General features: G+C 36.6%; 1 protein-coding gene across 3 annotated transcripts in view; it reads left to right on the top strand.

Annotated features, from left to right (window-relative positions):
- The window catches only part of LOC109426813 (WD repeat, SAM and U-box domain-containing protein 1), a 398,043-nt gene that overhangs the window by 47,471 nt on the left and 338,453 nt on the right, over positions 1-12,119 (top strand). For all 3 annotated transcript variants that reach the window (XM_062853511.1, XM_062853510.1, XM_062853509.1), the window contains 2 exons: positions 4,560-4,759; positions 5,074-5,195. In XM_062853511.1, the coding sequence (XP_062709495.1) occupies positions 4,560-4,759; positions 5,074-5,195 (322 nt within the window). The remainder of the gene's footprint in view (positions 1-4,559; positions 4,760-5,073; positions 5,196-12,119) is intronic.

Raw genomic sequence — 12,119 nt, 5'->3', positions numbered from 1 at the left:
CTACCAAAAGCACCAAAGAAAACATTACTGCAGCTGGATTGGATTGGGAACTTGTCTATCAAAAAACCACCAATTATTTATCATTTCGTCGGAAAATATGTGCCGAATAGGTGGATGCTTTGGTGGATCAAATTCAATTGTTTGAAAGAGGGAAGAAACAATCATATTCCACAGATATTTAAAAGAAGGGATCGTAATGCTCTACCACAATGAAATATCTCAACGAAAACAAGTTTTGGATGTTGAATCTGAAGCTGTTATCGAATCATTCCCAAGTAACCAGTAAGCATTTAAAATAGCATTCCTTCAGCATTATAGTAGCCTTTACGACAAGGAGTTTAATGCTAATTAGCCGTATATGCGTCTATAGTGCTACCTTACAGCAGGTTTTGGCAAAATAACGGGCTGTCTTAGTGCTATCCCTTCAGGAACGTCGTGACGAAATGTCAAAGAAGCGTAACGCCTCGTCGAGCAAAAAAAAAACCAAAAATAGATTGACGTCTGCTTCTCGTTCTCTCAGCCTGCTTCCCCGCTTCATCGTCCTTCCATATTCTAGCCGGTGCTAGGTGGTACTTTTTTGCTGATTTTTGTAGTGATGTAGGTTTGAACTTACGATACGGAGATTGATTAATCATATCTGCTTCGGATTCTGTTGCTCCTGATCCACGATGCTAAAGCTGTCCCGGTGGCGTGCGTTGATTTAATCGCCAATATAAAGAATGATTCGATAACAGCTTCAGATTCAACATCCAAAACTTGTTTTCGTTGAGATATTTCATTGTGGTAGAGCATTACGATCCCTTCTTTTAAATATCTGTGGAATATGATTGTTTCTTCCCTCTTTCAAACAATTGAATTTGATCCACCAAAGCATCCACCTATTCGGCACATATTTTCCGACGAAATGATAAATAATTGGTGGTTTTTTGATAGACAAGTTCCCAATCCAATCCAGCTGCAGTAATGTTTTCTTTGGTGCTTTTGGTAGGAGAAAATGAAGAAACAAATAAGATGCACAAATTTGTAAACAGAAGCATAGGCTCTGTAAGAGAGAGAAAAAATGTGTTGCCAAATGCGTAACATATCTCCCAACCTGTTTGCTCCTAGCATTTAAAGAGCAGTTGAAAAGCATTATGTATGCTCCCAAGTGAAACCACTTCAAGCAGTTGAAATGCCAATTAACAGCCGAAAGCTTTTGAGCAACACAGCTTATGCTAACTCAAGGCAGCTATGCATTTGAACTGCTAATGTAGGGCAGCAAGCAGTTTAAATGCATAATACGGGCTGATACACGGCTTATTCAAATGCTTAGTGGTTACCTGGGTAATTTCTGGAAGAATCCCCACAGAGGAATTCCAGAAGAAATGCATGGAGAAATTCCTGAAGGAATTCTTGGAGGAATCTCTGAAGCAATGCCTGGAGGAATCTCTGGAGAAATTCCTGGACAAAATCCTGGCGGAATCTCTGGATGAATTCTAGGAAAAATCCTTGGATGAATCTTTGGAGGAATTCTTGGAGGAATCCCTATATATTCCAGAAGAAATCCGTGGAGGAATTCCTGAATAAATTCCTAGAGAATTTCATGGTAGAATTCATAGAGAAATTTCTGAAGGAATTCCTGGCGGAACCATTAGAGAAATTCCTGGAGGATTCCCTGGAGGAATTCTTGGGGGAATTCCTGGAAAAAATCCTGGAGGAGTTCCTGGAATCATTGAAAGCATTCCTGGAGGAATTGTTACGTAACAGAATGCCTGGAAGAAATTTTGAAGGAGATCCTGGAGAAAATTTAGTAGGAGTTTTTGGAAGAATTTGTGGAGAAATTCCTGTAATAATTTGTGAATGAGCTCTTGGAGGAATTCCTGGAATAATGCTTGATGAAATTACTCGAAGGATTTCTGGAGTCATCCCAGGAGGAATTTCTTGAAGAATCACTGGGCCAATTCAAGGAGGAATCTCTAGATGAATTCAAGGAGGATCCCTTGGAGGAATTCATGGTTTAATCCCTAGAAGAAAAAACCCTTGTGGAATCCATGAAAGAATTCCTGGAGGAATTTCTGGAGAAAATTCTGAAGGAGTTCCTGTAGGAAATTCAGGAGGAGTTTTTGGAATAATTTCTGGAGTAATTTGTGAATGAGTTTTTGGAGAAATTCCTGAAGGAATCTCAGGAGGCATTCCTGGAGTAATTTCTCTAATGAAAATGCAATATTTATTGACGATTCAATAAATCATTGTATCATTCCGTGTATGATTAGGATGAAAGCTTTGAAGGGTTGTAAATCACGTTGAATCATATTTTTCTATTAGGGTACTGGAATCATTCCTGGAGGAATAACTTGAAGGAACTTCCAGAAGAATTCATGGAGGAATTCCTGTAGAAATCCTTGGAAGAATTTTTGAAGGAATCCCTGAATATCCCAGAAGGAAACCGTTGGGGAATTCCTGGATGATTTTTTGGAGGAATGCCTAAATGAATTCCCAGAGGCATTCTTAGAGCAATCTCTAGAGGAAGTATTGGTGGAGTCCCTGGCTAAATTCCTAAAGGAATTTCTGAAAGAATTCCTGGAGGAATCTTAGGAGAAATTCCAGGAGGATTCCCTACAAGAATTATTGAGTGAATTCCTGAAAAAAAAAACGTGGAGAAATTCTTGTAGGAGTTTCTGGAGGAATCATTGAAAGAATTCCTGGAGGAATTCCTGGAAAAACACCTGGAGGAATTCCTGTAAAATTTCCTGAAGAAATTCTTAGAGGGCTTCCTGCAGTCATCCCAGGAGGCATTCCTTGAAGAATCACTGGAACAATTCCAGGAGGAATCTCTGAAGGAATTCCTAGAGGAATTCAAGGAGTAGTCCTTGGAGGAATTCCAGGATTAATCCGTAGAGGAATTCCAGGAGGAATCCCTGAAGGAATTCTTGGAGGAGTTTCTGTAGGAAATTAGAAATTAGAAATCTTTTCATCATATCAGCTAGAATGATATTGGAATATTTTGTTTGTCATTTCAAACTGTCAAAAACCGCACCGCAGTGCCACACGGAGCGCTCAAAGAAATTTTCACCCAAGTGAAAACACTCCAGTGAATTTCACTTTGAAAGGCCCGTGCGGCGCTGCGGTGCGGTTTATTGACAGTTCGAAAAGACCTTTAGGATATTTTAACATCTTTCTATCTGATAAGATGAAAATATGTCTAATTTATGTTGATTTCGATGGTGTAAATCCAAAGAACAGAATTTTCATGCACTCAGTGCGGACAAGCGTGCCTGATGGAATTCCAGATGTAATCCTTGGAGTACCTAAGTCTTGGAGGAAGTCTTGGAGGAGGTCATGGAGGAATCCCTGAAGGAATTGCTGAAGGAATCCCTGCAGGAGTGACTGAATAATACCTGAAAAATTCCTGAAGGAATCTCTGGATGAATATCGGACTTAATAATAAATAAGTGACCTGATAATAAAGGTGCAATCCCTGGAGGAATTCCTGGAGAAGCTCTTGCAGGAACTCTTGAAGAAATCCTTAGAGAAATCTCTGGAGGAGTTCCAGGAGAAATCCCTGGAGGAATCTCTAAAAGATTTCTGGAGAAATCCCAGGACGGATCGCTGGTGGAATTCCTGGAGGAATCCCTGGAAGTAATTCCTTAAAAAAATCCTGATTGAATTCCCGAAATGAATACTGAAGAAATTCCTGAAGAAATAACTCGAGGAATGTCTGGAGGAATCCCCGGAGGAGCTCCTGAAGGAATTCCAAGAAATTTTCGTAGAGGAACTCTTGAAATAATCTTTGGACTTGTAATGAAGGAATCCCAGTAAAAATGGCTGAGGGAGCAATTTTTGGGGGAATCCCTGGAGGAGTTCTGGATTCTGGAAGGAATCGTGAGAATTCTGGTGAAAATCCCTGGAGGAAATTTTGAGGAATTCCTGGATTAATTTCTGAAGAAATTCCTGGAGGTATCCATGGAGGAATCTCAGGAGGAGCTCCTGAAGGAATCCCAAAAAAATCGTGGAAGAATTCCTGTGATGATACCTGCAGCTGTTTCTGGAAGAATTCTAGAAGAATTTTCTGAGGGAATCGCTGGAGAAATTATTGAGGGAATCTCAGGAGGAATTCTATAGGAATCTCCAATGGAATTCCTGAGGGAAATCCTGACAGTTTCTGAAGAAATTTCAGCAGGACTTCCTGGAGGAACTCCTGGAGGAATTCCTGGAGGAATGAATTTGTAAATAATGAGACTACATATGTACATTAACAGAATTTCGTCTTCGGCAAAGTTGAATAGGACATCAAGAGCTATCCGTTGATAGTCATTATATAATTATTTAGTAACCAGTTAAATTTACAAAGATTTACTTAGTGATTTGCCCTTCTTTTGTAGTTAACTGTTGACTCTCTACAGCGCGCAATATCAATAAGGGCCGATTTCTTCACCTCGGCTTAACCGGTAAGCCAGGCTTACCCATATAGTTAAACCTGGTTTAACGCTTAAGCCAGGGTGAAGAAATCACCCCTAAACTGTTCTACTTACTTGAGCATGCCAAGTAAATAATTCTCCAACTTTGTTCTAATCCCACAGGGTGCCGTACTAGCATCGGCCTCGGTGGACGGTACTGTGATGCTGTGGAACCTAGCGACAGGTGAAGAGATGAACGTGCTCACGCAAGAAGGCGGTGAGGCCATCCGTGCGTGCATCTTCAGCCCAAACGGAGCCTCGATCGTCAGCTCGGACGACAATGGCTACATATGCGTTTGGGGGCCGGACAAAAGCCTCAGAAGGTAACTGTTTATCTCTCATTACCATTGGAGTTGCTCCATATTGATCTCCTAACGATGAATTCACGTGATGGTGCACAGCGCACACAAGCGGTGATTTCTGTGTGTCAAAGGTTTCGTCACGCCAACGACCTAGGAATGGTTTTGGAGTGTAGCGACGGTAGCTCTCGGTAACCGATCCCCCCCATCATGGTGGCACATATTTGTACTTTACGTTAGCACCTTTGGACGAGCAGACCCCACCGTATCAGAGTGGGGTTGCAGTTTTGTGATTCTGCTATACGCACTCATCTTTTCTGTATCTATCGCCACCACAGACATATGAAGATTCATGACGAGGCAATTCACACCATGGCTTTCTCCAGCGATTCGAGCATCCTGCTAACCGCCTGCACGCTCGGGAACATTCGATTTTACGCCGTGGAAGACGATTTTGAGGGTACGTAAAATGGCACTAATTGATCGACTTGTTCGAATTGGATCAGCTTTTGGGGTACCGTTTGGAAACGTTATAAATTTTGGGAGTGAAACCTATGAAGATTTCTGTACTTTGAGAGGTGCGTTTCAGACACTTTGTAGCAAGAAAAGTAGACTGGTATTATCATCACAATTTCTTATAACTATTATGAGAATAACGTATAGAATACAAAAAAAAAACAAGAAAATTACAGTTACACTTAAGGCGATACTTTCCTCACTGTTTGGTTTTTGATTTTTAATAAAATAACTAATCAATATTTTCAAAATCGGTTGTAGAAATATTGAATATGGATCAAGGTATCTCCTGATTTTTTTCCTGGTGGAAAATGTTTTTCGTTCTTGCAGAAACCATTTTTAAACAAAATTTCACAAAAAAATGGTTTCTGCCAAAACGAAAATAATTTTCCATCAGGAAAAAAGTCAGGAGATACCTTGATTCATACTCTACATGTGTACGAAAACCAAATTTGAAAATATTGCCTCGTTATTTTATAAAAAATCAAAAACCAAAAAATCCCGAACAGGAACGAATAACTGACACATAACTGCAGCATACCAAAGTCAGGTACCGTAAACCGGGGTCAAATTGATCTCTGGGTCGAAATTGATCAGACGATTTTCCATAAGATAAAGCAAACTTTAAATACTTTCCATGCAAATATCGTTTAGTATCGGTTTCCAAAAGCACGATTTTTGAAAAGTAACTATTTAAAATATGCTCAACCTTACTGAAAAGCATCTGATCAATTTCGACCCGAAGATCAATTTGACCCCGGTTTACGGTATCATACCAAGATAAGGTATTGGTCGGCTATCCAGGTATTGAAAATAACTTATTTTGGTATTTTGTAGGTACTGGTAAAATACCTGAACGAGTTATTGGTTTGGTGTTGAGGACTGCTTGAAGTATTATGCAATTATGAAAAAATCGCTATTTGTATGGAAAAATCGCCGATTATTATTTTGGTATTGCCATACCTGAAGACATTTTCGCGTGTTATGCACAGAATACACTCCAGTTATTATTTTAGGTATTTTACCTCTTATGCAGGGCTACTTAATACCTCATTCAAGTTGTAAGTATTCGATTTTCCATACCTGAATAAGACATTCTTCAGCTATTTTCTCCTGCTCGGGATGCGGAAATGCTTCCAGTTTCGATCAAGTTAATTTCTTCCTGAAGTAGACAACAAACCCGTGTCGCAATGTTGAGCAATTAATATAAATTTTGTATACTGATAGTACTAATCGTGCCTACATGTGTACGAAATTTCATGAGAATCGGTTGAAAATTAACTGAGTTATAGCAAAAACCAGACCCGTGCAAAAAAGAATCGGGTGTACTGTGGCTATAGCCCCCCTTTTCCCTAAAAAGTCTACGTAGTTTATAAAGCAACACTTCCACATTATTCCAAACCTACACTGAATCAGCTAAAGATTCTCCCAAGAACACCTTCAAGGGGTATGCCTCTAAAATTTGTCTATGAACTACTTTTGGTTTTACAAAAAATATTTAGGTTTTTCTCCAGAGTCCCCTCAACATATTTCTCAGAAAGGTGTGAAAAATTAGACTATGTTAAAATTCACAAAAAAAAATCTTCAAAATTTCGCTGAAAATTTTACTTTTTCCCTGTTACAGGAATCTTGGCCAAAATACATTAAGAGTATAGTGTGTTTTAATATTTTTAATATAAAAATTTTGCAGAATTTTAATAGAATTGATTTAGCAATTGTTATCAACATCTTCACGAGATTTTGCAAAGATATTCCTGGAGGGTTTTCGGAAAGAATTTTTAAAGAAAACCTCGAATAATATTTAGGAAAACTGTGTAAAACAACTGAAGAAACAATTGCTACAAACACTTCCTCAAGGAGTTTTTTGCTAAGGCCTGTTCAATTTATAAAACGGACAACTTTACAAGGCTATAAAAAAAAGACGCCTAGATCAAATTTAACCACCCTTGCTTCGTTTTTCAGTACATCATCTATCATTATTGTAATCATTTTTGAATCGATTAAAAATAGTTTTATTTTATAGAAAATCGGCCAGATGTAAAATGAGGTGAAATTTTTGATTGCTGAAAATTTGAAAAATAAATAAAATTACTGTTTACATATGGTATATCGTTTTTAATATCAGAAAACTAAGTGCCATGCTGCAGCAGCATGAGTAATAAACATTCTGGCGAAATTTAAACTCAATTGGGAAATTAGTTGTTGAGATATCAAAGTCTCAAATCAGATTCAATTTTTTGAATAAAATTAAATTGTTAAGCAAAAAGGGCATGAAAATATTAAATAAACAATTTTTTTATGCATTCAGTCGAAAGTAGGAATAATGTGCTTTCAAATGCAGAAAACCGCTTTTTAATAGCATTGCTGGTTTGGATACTGTGCGCCATTGCAGGTACAGTAATCAAAACAGTTTCGTTCTTTGAAGGTTCTTCCAAGTAACAATGCAACCTTATGCAAAATTTAGCATAACAATGATGTTGGAAATGGAAACTTTACATCTAATTATTATTAAATAAGGTGTACAATAGCAGAGGACCAACTTTGTTGAAAATAAATAATAACAAGATTCGCTAGAGTCGAAAAACTGCATCAGTGGAGCAAAAAACATGCAGTTTTTTACTATGACCATCTTTATGGATTAAATTTTTGATGAAGAATGCAATTTAAAGTAAATTTTTCTTCTGTATCATTCAGAAAGCAATATTCTACTACTCTGGACAAATTTTCAGCCGAATCCGTTGTGCTTTTGCAACACAGGACTTAAACAAACATTTTTTAAAAATTACTATGAAAACAAGGCAACTCACTATATCAAGCTGGAGGCTGCCTTGTGCATTATTACTGACCAACTATTTTGCTTTACCTTCAGTAGATTAGTATGAGATTGCAATACATTGAAAACTTCATGAAAATGTGCATGTTAAATATGTGGAAAGTTATGTCGAATTTTGAGAAATGGGTTTTTATTGATGTTTTACGAAAACCGCTTCAGTTACATTATAAAGAACATTTTGCTTAATGTTATATTTTTCCTACATTTGAAAATAGCTATAGAAAGTTATGCAAAAAACTAATAATGATTTTATTGAAAAATAAAAAAGATATCGTACAAGCAAGTTGTCCGTTTTATAAATTGAACAGTCCTTACACTTGCGGCAAAATGTATAACGAAACTGTTCGAGGAATATGTGGCTTTTCAGCGAATTGGTGGATTCATTGACGGGGGACCAGCTGAATTTTTTTTTAAATCAACTCTTGGACAGAAGGCAAAATTCTGCTGCTCCTCTATTTTGACTTTTCGACAAGTTGGTAAGGTCCAAAAGAGATTTTTGTATTAAATTCCCGTATAATTTACTCAAGATATCTGGAGGAGTTTCTGAAAGATTTTTTTAACCCTTATGTGGCCTGCAGGATACCCGGGTACCCAGCACCCATTTAAAATACACGGTGTAGAAAAAAGCAAAAAGTTTGTCGGCCACATAACGGTTAAATTTACTTTACCATAAATCGCGTATAACGTTTCAGGAGGCCGAAATTATTTTTTTGTTTATAGACTGTTTCAGAAATTTTAAATACACTTTGTTTATTAAATAAGATGAACTGTTCTAATGATTTTTACCAACTTCTTTCAGAGTATAGCATATTGAACTCCATATTTTTATATTTCCTTTCAATTGACTTGATATATTTTAAAGAACAGTCTTTTTTTTTTTGTCTGTATTAACGAGATTTTTAACCCTAGGCTAGTTCATCTCGGGACCCATGTTTTACTTCCCTTCCGAAGGAAGAACCCACATTTTGTGAGTATGTTGGGAGTGGGATTCGATCCCAGGTCCTCGGCGTGATAGTCAAGTGTTCTAACCATCACACCAGGTCCGCTTCACAGGGGAAAATTTTGCACCGATAATAAAACTTTGGGTCTATGAATAAAAAATAGCTAACTTTACTACTTGTGGATCTACTCTGAAGTAAATTCCACAGAGTTCTCTAACAAATAACTTATTTTTTTTCAAATTTGCATTTGCACAAAGGTGTTTTTTGATGATTTTAACATTATTTATCACTGAATACCAAAAAATATCTAAATTTTTATGACATTCGTTTTCTCAACAAGTTGTCTTGGGAATGCCTTGATCAAAATTTTGGAAAAAATCGATAAAGGCATTTCCACAACATTTTTTCGGAGATCAAGTTTCTTATTTTTTAAGGTTTTCTACGGAACATAAGAACTACCACACGTTTCTTAGCTTTCCTGAACGCATTTAATCTAAACAAACCTATTTTTTTAGCTCATTCGATCCTTCAGATGGCAAAGCTTGTCATACCATAAAAACGAATGCTGTAAGCAGTAATTAACACATTCGTTTGCCTAACATTTGTTGCTACTGGTGTTGTTGAGAAATTTGAAACAAAAAATGGTGGTTCTTGATCAAATGTTCCAGTAAAAACTACTCTTACCAATCGAGTAATATCTTTTACTATCGATACAGCTATTTTCATTGTGTTTGGAAATTAAATATTCTATCTGTGCGATTTTTTTTCTTTTCTACTAAGCTACATTTTTTTACCACTTTGTGAAACTTCAAATTTTCACTCAAAATTCATCTAGTTTACAGGGCCCTATATTTTAACTTTTACCAAAAACATCAACAAAATTGGTATTATTTGCTTCGTTAGTATGTTTACTATAAGAGCTAGAAGAAACTTTTTTTGATATTTTGCTCAAATTGAAATGACAGTTAATCGTTAGTGTATTTATAATTTCTGAAACAGTCTATATTTCCTGAAGGAATATAGACCATTGCACACTGACGTATTTAGTACATCCAAGTTTGGGTCAACCTTTAGCGACTTTAAAAGGAATATCTGAGAAAAAAACATCTGAGGAAATCGGTGGAAGTTCCTTCATTAGTTTCTTAAGTATGTATTCTTCAAAAACAATTTTGTCATAGATTTTCTCAGTAAAATCTTAGTAGATGCTTCTTTGGATACATCCACTCCAGTAAGCCCTCTAGGTATTTTTTCATAAACTCCTCCAAACCTTCCAATCATAAACAAAATCCTCCAGGCATCCCTCCACAATTTCTTAAAAAAAATCTCAAAAAGTGTTTCCGATGATCTGTTGGATTCAGTAAAGACATAATTTTTCAAAATTTCCCCATAAATTTCTCATACATTGTTTTATTAATGTGTCCAGTGTTTCCTTCACAGTGTAAGGTATTTCTTGAAGCAATTCTTCAGATGTTCTCTTCAGATTTCTCTCAGAATATCAAATTTCTTTCTGAGAAATTCATGAAATTTTTTGAAATTTCTCGCCCAGAAGCGTTAAAGTTTTTCAGTTATTTCATCCAACCTTTTTTTTATTGCTCTTTGCGGATGCGAGTCGAGAAAGTATAGCAAACGAGTTGTCTCGAAAGAACAATTCAACCCTATTGCCACTGCGAAGCGATGCGCTATTCGCTAATTTGCACGTATAAGGAAATTTATGACCGTATTATACGTACTTTTATGCGGTAAAGTTACATCGTATAAGATGTAGCAAAAGTGGAGGCGTGACAATAAAAACGCCATATGACTTGAAGCGATATCTTATACGATGTACGGTGTGCACTATTGTGACGTAATTTAGCATCTTATGCAACTTAACAATATTCGAAAAAAAACAATTCTTGTCACATCAGTGTCGAACTAATGAGCTTTGCATTATCGAGCCACACTTTACACTTAACGCCGGACACTACTTGTGAAACAAGCTAATTAATTATTAGGGATTCCAATCCCGGGATGGATTTCCCGGGAAATGAAATTTCCCGGGATTCCCGAATCCCGGGATTCAAATTTTTGTATCCAGGATTTCCCGAATTTCCCGGGATTTTCATTTCTATTGTGCTTTTGTTTGTCAAGTGTTAAATGGCCAATTTAAAATTTCGAGTCAGCTTCTTGATTTACGTTCGTCAAACCACATGACCTTAATGCAGATGTTACTTATGTTGATGTTATAAAACATTTGGAGCTTAACAGAATGCTTACGCAGATAACATCCTATTAATAATATCATGGCATTAAACTGATTTCATCCGACAACGGTTCTTCTTCTTTTTAATACTGCTTTAAAGTATGGAGTTCATCCCATAGTGTCAACTTATCCACCAACAACCCTTGCATGTCACACGCAATACAGCCAGAGTTCTATTTATAGCTCACAGGGTCGTAGTGACTGCCCAAATATTTAGGAACAAACCAATTTACACATGTCTACTAGATCATGGTACAAAAACCTCATAGAGCGCCTGCTGATTGGATGACCAGATAATAGCACGTATGAAGCCGTTATTGGGCTTCAATGGGTTTTTACCCTTGTAGCTTTAAACTTTGACTTTTAAATCGCTCGCCAAAGTTTTTTTTTTGTTTTATCTTTGGCAGTTCTCGTAAATTGTAGTATTTTATGTATCTGGCGTAATGTTCTCATGATTTGTGCTATTGTATCTCTTCATTAAGTATGACAATGTGATTGTGAATTTTAGGAATAATTATTATGATAAATTGAACATCAGTGGGGTTGTTGTATGCCTGTTGATGTACCCAAAAATAATTGTTAAACATTTAACAACAACAATTAAATCAAGCATTTCAAATCAAAATTTCAATATTTAATGCTGGTTGAAATCGCACCTAAAATGCATTGGTAGTAAAAAAATGATTCTTCTTATCGTAAAATTTGCTGAATTGTATACAGTCTACAATAGGAAATGGATCTGATTAACGATTTTCTGTATAATAAACACATTTTTCGCTGAAAAATAAAATTTTCTTATTTCCCGGGATCCCGGGAAATCCCGGGAAATGGTTATATTATTTCCCGTTTCCC

This window comes from Aedes albopictus, chromosome 2, assembly GCF_035046485.1.
Source record: "Aedes albopictus strain Foshan chromosome 2, AalbF5, whole genome shotgun sequence".
Lineage (NCBI taxonomy): Eukaryota > Metazoa > Arthropoda > Insecta > Diptera > Culicidae > Aedes > Aedes albopictus.
This window is presented reverse-complemented; position numbering and strand designations above follow the sequence as displayed.